The sequence below is a fragment of the Panthera pardus genome, unplaced genomic scaffold (assembly GCF_024362965.1).
Source record: "Panthera pardus isolate Hobbes unplaced genomic scaffold, ASM2436296v1 HiC_scaffold_25, whole genome shotgun sequence".
Taxonomy (NCBI): Eukaryota; Metazoa; Chordata; class Mammalia; order Carnivora; family Felidae; genus Panthera; species Panthera pardus.
The window spans coordinates 49,854,586-49,871,652 of NW_026526821.1; the positions used below are offsets into that span (position 1 = coordinate 49,854,586).

Below are 17,067 nucleotides of genomic sequence, written 5' to 3' on the forward strand. Positions count from 1 at the left end.
TCACACATCTCATTGTATCCCCAAACAGCATCACGAAGCAGCTTTCCCCCTTACAGATGAGGAGACCAGCCCTCATGAAGGTTAACTTGCCCATAGTCACATGCTGCTATGGGCAGAGTATAAACCCATGTCCTGCTTTCAGCTTTGTACTTCCCTGTCTCCTTACTCCTAGGAGAGTCCACTCCATTTACAACTTACAGAGTGAGGGATGGACAGACAGGTGGACATTCCCCAAGGGTAGGGAGCCCTGAGAATCAAGCACCCTGCTTCTTATTCTTTGAAGCCTCAGGTTCCCACATGGTGTCTTATACCAGAAGCTGCTAAGAAAGCTTGAATGAATGCTTTATTTGAGGGGCTGAGGGGTATTGAACCAAAGACAGTGGCGCGGAGTTAGTTTCTTTTGCTGCTCGGGTAGGATTTCATAGGCTTGGAAAGCACATAGGCATTATTTCCTCCTTGGTGGAGTATTCTGCCTGAGTAAAATGAGACATCTCCTGTGAAACTTCCAGGAAGATGAGCTGCATTTCTCAGACGTGGCTGGGGCTCTTTGTAGTCCCCAAAGGATGGGACTTTAAGCCTTCTGAGAAGTGAACACCTATATAGAAGAGGAAGCGAGAACTGAAAGAATGGATTGGACACATGTTCCTGTACCCTGAGAGGTTTGGGGATACCATTTACATCTGGCTTTTTAAAGTGCCCATAAATCCAAAAGCCACTCGTCTGGAACAGCACTTGCCTTAGAGCTGGCAGCTGTGGATCTGTGCCCCGAGTCAGCCTCAGCAAGACCTCCCACCTCGAACAGATTATCTAGTCTTATAAAGACTATAGTCTTTCTATATATAAAAGACTTTATATATATATATATGTATATATACATATAACTAGCTTCAGTTCCTCTTCTCTTCTTTTTTAAAAATTTTTTTAATGTTTATTTATTTTTGAGAGAGAGACAGAGTGTGGGTAGGGGAGGGGCAGAGGGAGGAGACATAAAATCTGAAGCAGGCTCCAGGCTGTCAGCGCAGAGCCCGATGCAGGGCTCGAACTCACGAGCTGCGAGATCATGACCTGAGCCAAAGTTGGCCGCCCAACCGACTGAGCCACCCAGGCGCCCCCTCTTCTCTTCTATAAAGTGGGCTCATACCTTCTAGAAGCTCTTTGAAGACCAAATGAAGCTTCTCATTCCAGGCAGAAAAATGCAGACCAGTTTCTGGCTGAATGTTTTGTCTCCAAGCGCAAATGTTTGTCTGACTCGCCCTGGAAGCTTGCTAACGTGTTTTTCCTGCTTTCCCTCCCTTTTCACCAACAGCTTCAGCACAGTCCTCAGCAGATAGAGACATGAGAAAAATACCAAATAATGGGAACCTGAAGATGACAAAAGTGGCTTACCCTCTGGGGCTGTTCATTTGCCTGTTCATCTATGTCGCCTATATCAAGTGGCACTGGGCCTCCGCCACCCAGGCCTTTTTCAGCATCACTGAGGTAGCGTCTGGGGCCCGGAGGGGCCAGCAGGCTCATAGTCCTCTGGGGACAGCTACACATGGTCATGAGGTTTTCTATGGCATCATGTTTGACGCAGGAAGCACTGGCACCCGTGTGCACATCTTCCAATTCGCCCGGCAGCCTGGAGGTATGCTGGGCAGAGGGCCCTGGCCATTCACTGCATGGTTCTCCTTGCTCACGTCAGAGCTCTTGGGATCTCTTCCACTTAGAGACAATGGTTTATCAGCATGTGGGCTGGATGCCCTGCCTCGGACTCATCTGGGAACTTGTCAAAAATGCAGTTCCCAGAGAAGCTGGCTCCGGTGTGGTTTGGGGCCCAGGAATCTGAATTTCCCTGGAGCACCAGACTGTCCATACTCACACTAGCATCTGGTGACCACCTCAGAGCAACTGAGATCCCCAAGGGTATTGGGTGTCCTGTCCTGTCCCAGTGTTTACCAGCATGTCAGATGACTAGGACCATGACTTAAGCCAGAAGCTGCGTTGGGCGAGGTTAAGGCAGGAAGTTGCCCCAAACTCAGACTGGTATGAGGCAGCAGTCTGGGTAAGTCATGAACTGGCACGGACCTAGGACCCAGGCTGACATGGTCCTGCCCAGTGGGTCCAGGAGGAGAGGGGGGTGACAGACGAGAGTGGCCTCAGCAGTGCGGAGGGAGCTGGAGTCTGAGCCCCATCAGCTTTGCTTGCTAGGGTGGGGACCACAGGCTTCCGGCAAGAAGGAGGAGGGAGTTTGTGTATGTTCGCCCCTAACTGCTCCTGTGGAGAGACACAGTCACTGCCCAGCTCTGAACTCTTTCCCTCCCCACTTTGATCTCCTTCCCTAGCGCCCCTTGTACCCTCCAGCTCTGAGGGCCACCCTCCAGCTTCTAGCCAGTGAGTGTTTTCCCCCTGGCTGCTCAGTAGGTCTGCTGGTCGTGTCTGGTTCTTTGCTGACCCTCGAAACCTTTTGGGTAGACACTGTTTTTGAGCTGGTGGCAACAGACACCATTAGTAGTTCTCTCCAAAACTGTTGTGGCATGTTTTCTCTACTCTTCATCTGCTCTATTAATTAACTCATTTCAGTAGTTAAAGTTTTATATGCCAGACCCACATACTTCCCATAACAGTTTTGAAGCTTTTAAGACAATTCATATTCAGAATGTAATCCTTTAATAGCCATATTCCAGTATTTTATCTCTGGAGAGACATCCTTTCAAAAAGTTCTGTCCCTGATTTTTCCTCCTGGGTCTTCATGTCCAAATTTGAACCAGCATCCCTTGGCCACCAGTGTACCCCTGAACACTCCCTTGCTATATGCTCATGAGTCCAGGCCCCTTATGGTTTAAAAGAAGGGAAAAAATAAATGTTCTTTCAGAACCTGTACTACATCCATCCTAGAACAGAGAAATGATTTTCATGTTTGCAGTTTGGAATCATCTGTCCTGCTCCTCTGTTAATTTCACGAAAACCATGTTAAAATTTAGCACTTTAGATGGATACAGTTTTGTATATAAATTATACCTCAGTAAGGTTGACTAAAAAAAAAAAAAAAGTTCTGACCAAAGCCTCAGGTGTTAACATTCATCTTGTTTATCTGAACTAAAGAGGCAGCATCCCAGTCACCCTGGGATTGGTCTGATTTCAGTCATCTGCTTTGAAAAGGGCAGCAAGCCATTGTTGTATATATTTATATATTCATGTATATATTTGTCATGTACCTTTTTAAACATGTTTCCCCCTTAGAAACTCCCACTTTGACCCATGAGACCTTCAAAGCACTGAAGCCAGGTCTTTCTGCTTACGCTGATGATGTTGAAAAGGTAATTATTTTCTCTCACATCTGTTGTTCTTCACATTTGTCTTCCAACTGTGTAATCTGTTAAAGCCAGCTCCCTTTCTGTTGAGTGCAGTAGGCCTTCTTCACAGAGAAAAGCATCTCTGACAGTACTAACCTGGGAGATCTCCTGCTGTTTAGAATGATCAGTTGGAGGAAACTGGTACTGCACGTGAGGCTCAAGGAGGGCCGCTGCCCCCACCCTAGGGCCTTCCCCCAGCCAACACACATGCCACCCAGAAGTCTTAGTGTGGTTCAAAAACACAAAGCCTACAAACTTGACAAAAAGCATTATTTGAGGGGCGCCTGGGTGGCTCAGTTGGTTGAGTGTCCAACTTTGGCTCAGGCCATGATCTCACAGTTCTTGGGTTCAAGCCCCGCTCTGCTGACAGTTGAGAGCCGGGAGCCTGCTTTGGATTCTGTGTCTCCCTCTCTCTCTGACCCTCCCCTGCTTGTGCTCTGTTTCTCTCTCTTTCAAAAATAAACATTTAAAAAAATTGCTTTAAGAAAAAAGCATTATTTGAGAGTTTGTTTTTGTTTCAGTTCCTCTGATTGAGGGTGACAAAAGTTGACTAACACAAAAAATTGAAGTTAAAAATGTATTATGTAAAGTCCACAAAACCAAGTAAGTGTGAAAGATTTATTTAAACTGTCAAACAATGATTTTTGTAAGCTTGTAGCTTTTATATTTTTTGAGTCCTTAAAGCTTATAGCTGCACTAATACTGGACACCTGTATTTCCACTAAAGCACTGATGAAACAGACTAGTTAGTGATATACCTATACATGCCTTTTGGCTCAAATATGTCTTAAAAACTGATGTATCATTTTTGCCCACAAGTGTCTCTTGATCTCAGTGAAGTCACACCCTGCTTTCCTGTGGCTTGGTTAAAATTGAAAACAAAACTGAAATGAGTGATGCTAGAGTAACCATAAGGTTACACATGATTAAATTAGGTGTGTTTAGAATAAACTTATAGGACTTTTAAACTCTTATTTGTTTTAGTAGGCAGTACACATTCAAGTGGGACATATTTCACAGCTTCACAGGGCAGACAATGAGAACTCTCCTCCCTCTCTAGTCCCCTCCAGGAGAGCTGGTGTCCCTGGTTTCTTATGTGTCCTTCAAGGGCTAGGTGATATACCCATGAGCAAATACATCTATATTCTTCCCCCTCCCCTATTTTTACAATAGAATGGCATTCACATTGTTACATACTTTGTTTTTGTCCCTCAGCAGTATAACATGGAGAACATTTACTATCAGGATATGAAGAGCTTCCTTGATTTTTCTGGCAATGATATTGCAGTATGTGCGGGCACATTAAATTACAGAACCAGTCCCCTCCTGAAAGACATTTGGATAATGTCTAGCACTTTACTCTTAATGGTATAAGGCTGCAGTTTGTCACCTTATATGAACTTCATTACCCACACATGCAAGGGCATTTATCTCAGATGAATTCTTACAATGGGATTTCTGAGTAAAAGGAATGTATGTTTTCTTGGACAGACATTGTCAAATTGCCCTCCCCCACACCACCCCACAGCATTGTACCTATTGATAATGCCCAGAAATACTTTACCAAAGTTGTTTTGCCACCTATGCACTGACACAGGGCCCTAGCCAACTTTTGGACCTCAAGCATTCTGGCAGGTGTAAATGATTCCTCTGTGTAATTATTCATGGGATTTTAGCACCATGAGAGACCCCAGATTTCATTCATGATGTCCAGGAGAATCACAGCTCATCTGAGGTCACCCACTGGGGGTTGGTGATGGGGGCTGGGTGGGATTTTGGTTGCCAGAGTATAGAACAGCAAGACCCCTCTTGTGTGTGTCCTTATCCCACCATGCTCCACTGCCAAGGGTGTTTCTCTGTACTCACTTGGTCCCTGTTGCCCCTCACACCCACCAGCACCACTTAAGTCATTTTCTGCCAATTTGGAAAATTAGAAGAAAATGTATTTATGAGTTAATAAAACCAAAAGGGTTGGGGGAGCATCTGTGACCCTGTATGCTGATCTTTGACAGATTCTACTTTACTTTTACCACCTTCACAGAGTACTTCGGGAATTCAGGAATTACTGGATGTTGCTAAAAAAGACGTTCCTTTTGACTTCTGGAAGGCTACCCCCTTGGTTCTCAAGGCCACAGCTGGCTTACGTCTATTACCAGGAGAAAAGGCTCAGAAGTTACTGCAAAAGGTGATCTTATCCATTTACCCCTGGGGGCAGGGGGGGCGGAGGTGCATAGCTTATGATATCTGGAAACACCAAATATTCAGCCATTGTCCAAGCAGTCAGACGGGCTATGTAGAAGCTTCTTGAGGAGGAAAACACATCAAAATGTTAACAGCATCACTTTTAGCTGTTTGTGTTTTCTAGAATGAATCTGTTGTGATAACAGCAACTTTGTTTTAAAAATACATTGAAGCCTTTTGAAGGGCTTCCTTCCATGCAGACTTGTTCCTTGTAGAGGGCTGTGGAAGCCGAGTTCCTGACATTTCATCTCCAGCCTGCTTGTTCTCATGGAAACTGCTAGTATCCCTCTTGGTCTGATCCACAGATGTAACTGCTGAGGAGGCCTTTAGCCTTCTCCGGCCCTGTTCGTTTCTCAAATGGCCAGGATTGTCCCCAGAACCAGCGGCAGCCCTGTAAAGGGGCTCTGGACCCTATCTCTAACAGGTGCCTGAATGATTCTTATTGTCAGGCACATTAGGGAAACTGCTCTCAACAATATGGTCCCCTCATCCTCTGTACTGTTTCTAAACTGTGCAACTGCTAAATGATGAATTTTTGCACATTTTTCAAAGTCCCTTATAAAAATTACCTTGCATGCTCAAGTCAGATGGTGGGCCACAAGTGCAGTTGGAATGTGCAGAGTACTGAAGTTTCTGTGTGTCAATACTTGGTAAAAAAAAAAAAAAAAAAGGAAATACACCCAAATGCAGCTGCTCCTCTGCCTTCACCTTCCCTCTGTGGGACTGTCTCCTGAGTCCCAAGCTAAACTCTGCCTTGAGGGGTTTCTCGCCCCTCATCTCTAGTCCTAAAGCTGGGCAGTGTTTGGGGGCCCAGTAGGCTCAGGATGCCCCTGAGCAATTCTAGCCCAAAGTGGCTTGAAGACAGGGCTCTTCAGGGTAGCCTCTGCCAGCCCAGAGAATAGATTAAGGAGGATACCACTTGCTGAGGATTAGAGAAATTTAAAACAAGAGTTTTGTTACTTCACAGCAACAGCTGCCGTCCTTTGCTGTTTTGTCACCACCTGCTGAAAACACAGCATATTTGGGAACTTTGAGTCTAGATTCTGAAGGATAAAGACATGTCTCTTTACATTTAGGTGAAAGAAGTGTTTAAGGCATCGCCTTTCCTTGTGGGAGATGACTGTGTTTCCATCATGAATGGAACGGATGAAGGTAGGGTCTCCCAAGCTCTCTGTCCCTCGAGACAGGCTGTATGCAGGGCTGCTGTTGGCTTCCGAGTGGGAGCTTTCTCCTTGGTCAGACACAGGCAAACAAAAATGGCAGTCCCACTCAATTCACAGTTCTACTGTCTCAGAGGATCTTTGTGGGCCAGTGTTAGAGATGGGTTCTCATCTTGACCAGCTCCAAACTTGGCACAGATGAAGTTTCTGAAAACAAATCCTCTTCAGTTTTAAGAACATTTAGAGAGAATCCCCACTTGCTACCCTATTTAGAAGTTTGCTGTTACATTGTTATTGCTAAAAGAGAAAAGGTCAGGTTCCTCACCAGCCCCTGATTTTAAATATGACCAGGGGAGGGGAGAGCAACATTTGGTTCTCTTCCAAAAAGTGGAAATTGATGATAAAGAATAGGAGGGAGAGATACAACATTTGACAGAGTATTTATTGTTTTAGTGTGGTGTCTTCTAGAACAGTCTTCCAGAAGCTGTTGGTGACTTGATGACTGATTCCTCTTCCTGTAGTTGGTCTGGAGGCTGAGGAGTGATGGGTGCTCACTTCCAGCTCCTGGAATCTGAAAGTGGTCAGTTGAGTGCATGTGTTGTTTACAGCATCTGAGGTTATTCACATGCTGTCTGTGACCCTCTCTTATAGGCGTTTCAGCGTGGATCACCGTCAACTTCCTAACAGGTACATTCCTCCCCACCCGCCAGAAGCTGACAGTCCGCAGATGCCATTCTTGACAGCAGCAGCCTCATTTCTAGTCTTTAACCCCTTAGGGTTCCCCAGTGTTGCTACCCAAAGTAGGGTGTTGGGATGGGTTGGGGGCTCATCAGGGCAAGCATGGAACTTGCAGATAAAAATGCTAGGAAAAGCAGCTTCTCTGTACGCTTGGTTTTCACCAGCATGGCTCCAGCCTCTTGTCCTGGAGCCATACCTGCCTGGGACCCTGTCCTCTCATTTCTTAGGGAAGTCATGTATAAAACCAGTCATGCTTTCACATAGTAAATGTGGCGTATGCTCATCACCTTAGAATTGAATTCCTGTGCTGTAGACAGAACAGGGAACAAAAACATTAGTTCTTGGATCGAGGTGGCAAGTTGTTGTTATTCTTAGATTATTCTCAGTACATGTTGATTTTTGTCTCTTTATTGTAATTATGGCAAAGACTAGCGTGTGTGATGCATATATGAAAAAGAAAGAAGCTTTGTGGCAGAATTTGCCCCTTGGGGTGGAGAGCCATGTTAGGGGCCAGATTGGGAGTGCTGAGTTAGGGGAAGGCATGCCTCTGGGCATAAAGGGACATCATGGAAGTCTGTCTCTGAGGGGTGAGCAGTAGATAAGGGCAGGCCCCACTTCTCTGCTGAAGATCAGTGTCATCCTGTATTGTTAAAGCCACAGCCAGTGGAGCCACGTTCATGTCCCTGAAACATGTAGTGCATCCTTCCATAGAGATTGTTAAATACAGCTGTTTCTCTGTTCTTCTTTTCACTGAGGGGCCTGGCTCCTAAACTCTTTTTACTTTTTTGGCTGTTCTGGTCTAATTACTAACGTGACAGTGCTATTTTGGTTTCTATTCACTGTGCTCCAGGCAGTTTGAAAACCCCAGGAAGGAGCAGTGTGGGCATGCTGGATTTGGGTGGAGGGTCCACTCAGATCACCTTCCTTCCAAGAGTCGAGGTAACTGGTCTCTGTCACCCCACTGTGGCCCCTACCCCCCCCCCAAGGCTGCCTGTCCCCAAGAGTTGCAGCCCCTTAGGGGAGGCCCATAGAACTGGAGCCTCTGGGCCTGTGTAGTCAGTTCCTGTCCTGAAGCATTCACAGTTAATGCTTCTTCACTTGATTTTAACTCTGCCCAGGGAAAAAAAATGGAAATTTGGTCTTCAATGGGATAATAAATTAGATGCTACCTGGAACCCTTTGGGCCATAAGATGTGAGATGCTCCCCTTCCCCACCAGGGCAGCCAGAAAAGGGGCTATTAGTTAAGGGGCCAGTAGAGCTTGAGAGAGCTCAAGCCCTGTGTGATAGACCTTGTAAAGGAGATAAAAATGCTCTCAGTCAAGACCATAGTTAACTACAGTGCCTTCCTCACCAACCGCTTTATTATTATTCTTAGTTTTCGGTGGAAGAACATTTAAATTTACTCATAATTGTCTTGATTGGGCCATATTTGTCAAAATGGTAAATATTGCTTATAAGGAGGAAAAACATAGTTTTTCATTTTGGACATTTTATTTTTCATTTGCTTGTTCCAGACTCTTTCATAACATGTGACTTAACAAAAAACTAATTTAATTGAATACATCTGTGAATACCCTGGTCTTTTTCTTTTTCTTTTCTTTTTTTGGACATGTATTTATTATTTTTTTATATGAAATTTATTGTAAAATTGGTTTCCATATACCCTGGTCTTTTCAAATGAAAGACCAGCAGGAAGGATAGTGATCCTCACATTCTTCCTCAGGACACCCTCCAGACCTCCCCGCCTGGCTACCTGACGTCACTCCAGATGTTTAATCGGACCTACAAGCTCTATTCCTACAGGTTTGTTTTGGGAGTGGGGGCGGAGGGGTTGCCTGTCCAGGAGTATGACTCAGCCAGCCCTGTGCAGTGGCCAGAGCACCCGGTCACAAACAGGCCAGGCCCCAGAAACCCCTCTGCTGGATGCCCCACTGGAGGCTCTCCCTCCTCCTCCTCTTCTTCCTCCCTGCTATTCCTCCCTTCTCCTGCCTTCTCCCTGCTTCATTTTTCAATTCACCTACAGTAAAATCACATTTCTCTTTTTTGTGCTTATTCTCCTCTGCTTTGGAAGAGGTTTCCAAAAGGTGGGAAGAGCCCATGGATTGTGCAGGAATTTTCTCAGCCATCTATTTACTACGTGGCACCTTTAGTAGATTATTGGCATAAAGCACATGTGCTCCATAAAGATCAAGGCGCATCTGTGTTGTTCACTGGTGCCCGCAGCTCCTAAGCAAGCTCTTGTCAATTAATAGGCTTTCATTTGTTGAACTGAATGGCCTGAACTCCACAAAGAGAGGCTTCTAGGAGCAGAAAATCTGCTGCCTCGGCACAGGTTTCCTCCCTCTCCCATTTATTTTGGATCCAGGCCGGGTGACCATACTGGAGGTGGAGTTGAAGATGGCACCGAGCGCTTCCTCTGGCAGGCCAGTCCCTCACCTAGGATTGTCTTTCCACAGCTACCTGGGCCTCGGATTGATGTCGGCACGGCTAGCAATTCTGGGTGGCATAGAGGGGAAACCTGGTGAGTGGAATGAGAATTCAGAGCCCTCCTTGCTCAGCAGCCTTCAGGGGCCCTTCAGGAAAGGTGCTCCCACCCTCCACCCTCATAGTAGCCCGTGGGCCCTGGGGGACTGGGAGAGCCCAGGAGGGATGCATATGGAGGGACGCACCCCACATCTTGTCAGTGGGCACTCTGATGGTGATGAATGGTGATGTGTTTTAGCTGTGTACCTGCTAAGTTATTTTTCAAAAGGAAGAGATGCTAGTGAAGTTATTTCTCAAACACTGAGCTGGGGGATTTTAGCCAAGAAACTGTATAATCATCACCTGTGTTTGGAATGGACTGGTTTTTAAGGATCTGGAGGGAACATTATTCTTCATGACAGTACAGGAGGGACCATGAGGAGGTGATTCTGAGGCTGCTGCCTTGGAGCTGGGGTTGAATTCCCTTATTCACAGCAATTCTAGTCTTATGAGAATGTCCCTCCATCTTCTCTTGCTCTGTGAAGGATCATTAAACATGGGCTTGGCCCTTCCTGTAGACATGGCATTGGACTAGAGATGGAGCCTATGTCAGGTCAGGATGTTTCCTCCCAGGCCTTTTCTGATCTTCTCTGACTGGCCTGGCTGAGGAGAAGCCTGGTGCTGGCCACCAGGATACATGAACTCTTATGAGGTCTTAGGAGATCACTTAGGAGACACTTAGGAGTTTCCCGATTTGGGGGGCACTAATCTGATGCTGGCATTGGCCTCTCTTTACTGATGGCATCGATCAAGGCCCAAAGGCCTTGACCCATGCCTCTGGTCCAGAAGTGTGTGTGTGAGTGCACACCTGTGTTCCAGCCACAAGCCCTTCCCTCAGCCCTGCCATTCCCTGCTCCACACCCGCTCCCCTCCATAGGCCTAGCACTTCTCTGCACTTCTTCTAAGGGCCTGGTTGTTCTGACAGGTGGTAATGTTCGGCAGGAATTTTTGTTTTTCACATACATCTTATTTCAGTTCACTTATTTCAAATCCTAGTGTTCAACCTTATTATGGCATCTATCCCCTTTGCTGCAAACCAGAAACATGTCCATGTCTCAGGCATACCTGCAGACTTTGTTCTGGGACCAGAAAACACCTATTTAGCCAAGAAGAAGAAGGCAGGTAGCCTTGTCCATGGCTAGCCTTGGAGTCCTGTCATCTGCATGAAGTGCCCACTTGGGACACATAGGACTGTAACACCTGCCATGAAGGGTGTGGACAGCTCCTGCCCCAGAGGAGTCATCTCCATATTGTGTTATCTGTTGCTGCACAACAAGTACACACCAAACTGGTTAAACAAGCAAAAAGCAGTCATTGTTGTATCTCGTGATTGCACAGGCTTGAGCTGGGCAGCACCTCTTCTAGGATCCCTAGGGTGTTGTGTGGTGACACCTGGGGTGTCTGGGTGAATGTCTTGCAACTCAGTGCTCCTCCATGTGGCCCACCCCCAGCAGAGCAGCCTGCATTTCTCCCTGGCAGATCAGGAAGGAAAATGCCCTGAAGTCACATGCCATCATATCCTGCACATTCCATGGTGAAAGCAGCCCCAGGCCAGAATCAAGGGCAGACATAGGGACTCACTTCTCAGCATGCACATCCTCGAGGGGTGGCATCGTGGGGCCAGCCTTGGAGGCCAACCACCATGCTTCCTTTGCAATTTGTGGGGCTCAGGTTTTGTCTTGTGGGGCAACACAGATGCATGGCATGATAGCATTGTCTTGGCCCTGCCAGGTTACTCGCTGCCTCATTTGTTCATAAAATCAAGTAGTGTTGGCTCCCCTTTTATTAAGATGGTTGTGACAATTGACTGAATAGCACTTGACCCAATGCCTGGAACCTTGAAGCCCCTCAGTGCATGTAAGCTTGTGGTGGCTATGTTTCTAGAACTGATGAGATTTTGCTGCAACTTCTGTGATAGAAAAAGTCTTTGCCTCCCCTAGTTGACCTGGAATCCTTCCACAGGTCAGGTCTAATCTGGCAAAAAGAAGCATGTTCCTTTAGCTCTCCGATGCCTCCATTACTAGTATTAGGGAGGAAAATTTTTTCTTTTGGTCTATTAATTAAATTGACATAAGATAGATTAATAGGAGAAAAATTTAATTATGTATGCACAGAACTCCATAAAAATATGATACCCAAGGACAAGTCAGGCAATTGAGGCTTACGTGCCATTCTGAGCTAAGGAATAGGATAGAGATCTAGGGCCTTAAAGGGGAAGAGGGCACAGTGAGGTCTGTGCAGGTCCCAACTTGTTTGGGGTTTGGGGCTTGGGGGTTACTATCTGCCTCATAAAGCAAACTAGAGCATTTGTCTTCTGGGAAGACAAAGTCATCTTCTCTGAAAAACCTGCTATATAGTTGGCTTTGGCATCTTCCAAGAATAGGGAGGCTGGGATTAAGGCCTCATGAGTCTGGGTTTTCAGCTGAGGTAGAGAGGGAAGATAGTGCTTATACCCAGAAAGTCCATAGTTGGGTGTAGTTACCTCTAGGACTCATTACTGTTAACCCCGCCTGGGTTTCATGACAGTCACAGAAGTGGATTACTTAATAATAAAATAATAAAAGTACAGTTTAAAAAGGTGAGGGGGATGGGCATTCACAAGACAATAGGAAGAACAGATGTTGGGTCATTAGATGTGTTTGCCCTCCCATACGGAGGTCATTCTTAACAACTTAACTCTGGTAACAGCTCTCTTTCTGGGCTAGACCCCCTATCTAAATTCTTTTAGTATTTAAGAGAAAGGTAAAAGTTTTTCTTGAATCTTCTGAGTCTTGATTATCTTTAGCTCAAAACATTCCACCTGCCAAAGTGGCATATTTTGGGGTCATCTATTCAACTCCCTGTTAGTCCTACCTTTGAAATTTTTCTAAGAAGTTTCACAGTCCAGAACTCAAGCTAGTAGATTGTTCCATATCACTGAACCAGGCTCTTAGTCCTGATAATGGATGGGTTCAGTTAGATAGTTGTGTCTCATTTCAGGAGGCAGTGATGCAGGTGGGCACCCAAAGTTAGGCCTGTGGTGCCGGAAATCAGGTATTTAAGTAAAATACATTTCTGTGGAAATAAACATAGTGGTTAATGACTGGCAGATTGTAATCCTAGTTTCTGTTCTGAAGGCAGCCATTTGAGAAGCTTTCTAGATGTTCAGCTTGAAGCACCTTCAGACAGACTGAGGGCAGACAGCGGCAAACTGATAGGTTTTCCTGTTGCAGTTTGAATGTCTTTGGTGATCTTTCTGAGTGCTCCACATAGCAGCCGGCATGAAGATTATCCATATGTGAGCTGTTGTGATGATTCTCTGAAATTTATATCCAATTGTCCAGTCTAGGTTTAATGGCTTCAAAAAAGGGCAATTTAGCTCTCAATGATTCCAAGTCAGAGGTGTAGGAGAAAAACTGGAAATGTTAGTTTGGAGAGTTATAGCCAGCTATCCGAGAAGAGTAGAATAATGAGGCTCCAGTCCAGCTTATAGGCAGAAGATAAAACCCCAGAGACAGCAGGAGTAGAAGTGTATACTGTGGTTTCTACTAGCCACCCCATTTCTACCAGAGATAAACGCAGTAAGACTAATTTGTTTGCAGATTAAGTTTAGTTTCAATAAATTTGGTCTGATTACTTGCATAAGTGCAGCAAGAATAGGGATTGACCATCATATAGGCTCTTTTAATCCTCTTTGCTGGAACTTTCATAAGGAATCTCAGATTGAAGTTTTTAAAATGGCCTCTTGAAGCTAGAACCATCAAGCCAAGGCCATCAGACTTAACCTGCAATACCTATAGTTTAGGTGAATTCCTCTTTTCTTGAGGTGTCTAAAATATCATGAGGTTCCTGCACCTGCCAGAAAACATTTACTCACCTGTAAGCATGCTAGGAACCCTTCAAGCAAGAAATCAGGCCAGTTTTTTCAAGGTGCTTCATTGGCTTCATAACACCAGCCTTAGTTCCTTAAAATTGTCTGATCATGTCTGAGCTTACACACATCCTTCTCAAATATGACATTCTAGTAAAAACCTTGGTAATATAGCCAGTGTTTCCAGTTGTGTTCTGGAGACCCAGGAGAATGGATTCTTACTGAACTTAGACACGTAACTATATTGCCATGAAAATAAGCATATTCAGTAAGTTTCTAAATTCTGGAAGTATCACATAGGGAGAAAAAGTAATTGTTTCATCTTTGTTCACAAAGGTATATCTTACCAAGTTGTTGATAGCTTAAGAAAAAAGAGAAAAAATGTTTCCTTAAATCTGGAAAAACAAGGGCACCTGAGTGGCTCATTTGGTTAAGCAGCCAGCTCTTGGTTTCAGCTCAGGTCTTGATCTCATGGTTTGAGTTTTGAGCCCTGCAACGGATTCTCGGTCTCCCTCTCTCTGCTCCTCCCTGATTTGCACGCTCTCTCTCAAAATAAATAAATATATTTTTAAAAATTTTTTTCTAAATCTGGAAAAACATAACAGAACAGGCAATATTCCAAACAAAAACTCATAAAAATTATAATTCTCCTCAGTTTATTCAGTTCCATGTAATTAGTACTTGTTTCCCTTAAATCCCGTTTTCTCTTTAGCTCTCGAAATTCTTACCCAGCCCGGTTTTATGATCATAAAGTTATCAGAAACCTGGACTTGTCAAAAGTCCTTTTCTTGAATGCTCCTTTTGTAGGAACACTTTTGCAAGAGTAAAAATAGTAACTGTAAGTGACCATTAAAATACCCATTGTCAAAGATCTGATGAGAGTTCATGGTAGTGGAATTGGCAAAGAGGTCTGGTTATTTCTGTGGTGTGCAATATTTTAAGGTAACAGAATTATGACACAACATTATACCAGGACATACCAGAATTTTAGGAATTTCTTAACAATTTCTATAATATGTATGTTAGTAACATTTACTCATATGTTATAATCTAAGAAGGCTTATCATCACTTATCTGACATGCTTCCCAGGTAATTTAACATAACAAATAAACTCAGTGTAACATCTCTTTTTATAGAGAGAGCGTATATTTTGAGATGTTATCCTTGCCCTCTTAAAAATCTCAAACTTAGTTGGAGGCCAAAAAAGAATTCATTTAGAATTTGATTTTGGAAATTTGTCAAAAAAAACCACAAGATTTGTACACTTGACGAATACAAATTACTGATCACTATGAAACATTACTTATCTGTTTAACCAAAGTGACAAAGGTAAAATCCTTTGGGAGGGCAAAACAGAAGGTTACATAGTTGTGAGCAAAACTGGTCAAAGACCTGATAAAACAAAATTTTTTGATAAAACATAATCTTTGTTTTTGTAGGCTGGTTACTTAAAAGGTAACAAAAAGCCTTTCACGGTCTTATCAGGAACAGGCCAGTTACTAGTCCCAGAAAACTTTGTCCTTTTAGTAGGTGAAAGAACATTCAATTTTGGTTTCATATAAGTACACTACTGATTTTAAAGCTTCATTTTATAACCTAAATAAATTCATTCAGTTTTAGCCAACTTAACCACACAAGGTAAGATTTTATCTTTCCAGCTTTCCATTTAATTGGTCTTTATTCTTCTCCTGCCCATTTGGAAATAACCAGTTTTACCTGGATCAAATTTACTTTCTTTCTCCTTAACAAAAATGCATCTTCATACCTCATACCTCTTCTTACTGAAAGCACATTTTACTGTCTTTGCATACAGAGTTGTTTCCCTTATTATTGCTAGTAATTTTAGTTACATATATTAATTAGAATTAACTCTTAGAACCCCTAAGAAGTTAACAGTTGTAAACTACGTCACACCAGCATTGTTTAGATTGGCAAACTTATGAATACATTTAATAATTTCTAGGGGTGCCTGGGTGGCTCAGTGGGTTAAGCTTCCAACTTTGGCTCAAGTCATGATCTCACCATTTGTGAATTTGAGCCCTACATCAGGCTCTGTGCTGACAGCTCTGTGCTGGAGCCTGCTTCACATTCTGTGTCTCCCTCTCTCTCTGCCCCTCCCCCCCCAAATAAATAAACAATAATTCTTAGAGACATATGCTTCCTCATAGCACAATTTTTTTTTTCAGTATGGCATAAGATATGTTTACTCATGATCCAAATACCTTTTAGTTCTTCTGTAAAAGGAAATAAAAGTGTCTAAATCTATGTTCAGTAATTAATGTTCCAGTATTTTCTCTTAATTAGAAATGGTCTGGATAGTCAGTGAATTTAACTTAAATCATCATTTAGCAAAAGTTTAAAGCTTTAGCTTATCCAAAAGATTTGGGAAAATTTTTTAAGTACACATACCATAAAACATAATTATTGCAGAAAAGTTCACCTAAAAATCTCATATACTACTTGTATCTATTTAATTTACTTGTTCTTAACAACTGTGTTTAGACTGCTTTATGAGACCTTAGATAAAGTCAGCCATCATCCCAAGCTATTTTTCTGGCTGATAGATTTTTGTAAAAGATGGCATGAGCTTATTTGACCTTAAGTAAACCAAGGTGGAATAAAAGTGATATAGTGCTATTCATAGTGATATTCATATTTCATACTAGTAACTTTTTTTTTTTTAATTTGAGAGGAAGAGAGAGAAGCTTGAGCAGTTTTCCATGCTCAGCATGGGCTCAGTCCCACAATCCTGAGATTGTAACCTGAGCTGAAATCAAGAGTTGAGTCAGACACTCAACCACTGAGCCACCCAGGCACTCTGCCATACTGATTAACTTCTGAAGACCTGCCTGTTTTAATCAACAAACTTAAACTAGTTTTTATTTACTAAAGGTTAATACTAGATCACATTAACTTGAAAACATTTGGGTTAGTTTCTTTTTTTTTTTTTTTTAAAGATTTTGTCTTTGGGGTGCCTGGGTGGCTCAGTCAGTTGAGTGACTGACTTGATTTCAGCTCAGGTCATGATTCCAGGGTCATGGGATCAAGCCCTGCATCTGGCTTTGTGCTGAGCCTGGAGCCTGCTTAAGATTCTTTCTCTCTCTCCCTCTGCCCCTCCTCCTCTCGCAAGTGTGCATGCTCGTTTTCTCTCTCTCTCTCTCTCAAAAAAAAAAAAAAAGAAGTATTTTATTCCTTAATTTTTTTTAAGTAAATTCTAT

At 43.5% G+C, this 17,067-nt stretch overlaps 1 protein-coding gene across 6 annotated transcripts in view; it reads left to right on the top strand.

Annotated features, from left to right (window-relative positions):
- ENTPD6 (ectonucleoside triphosphate diphosphohydrolase 6) overlaps positions 1-17,067 on the top strand; it is a 38,627-nt gene that overhangs the window by 10,894 nt on the left and 10,666 nt on the right. For 4 of the 6 annotated variants that reach the window (XM_019437196.2, XM_019437202.2, XM_019437199.2 and 1 more), the window contains 8 exons: positions 1,307-1,627; positions 3,223-3,299; positions 5,377-5,520; positions 6,653-6,728; positions 7,388-7,423; positions 8,325-8,413; positions 9,199-9,278; positions 9,932-9,996. In XM_019437196.2, coding sequence (XP_019292741.2) covers positions 1,336-1,627; positions 3,223-3,299; positions 5,377-5,520; positions 6,653-6,728; positions 7,388-7,423; positions 8,325-8,413; positions 9,199-9,278; positions 9,932-9,996 — 859 coding nt within the window. In that variant the 5' untranslated portion in view covers positions 1,307-1,335. Of the gene's footprint in view, positions 1-513; positions 660-1,306; positions 1,628-3,222; positions 3,300-5,376; positions 5,521-6,652; positions 6,729-7,387; positions 7,424-8,324; positions 8,414-9,198; positions 9,279-9,931; positions 9,997-17,067 lie in introns of all 6 variants that reach the window. The other 2 variants (XM_053890481.1, XM_019437200.2) reach the window with 2 other exon arrangements.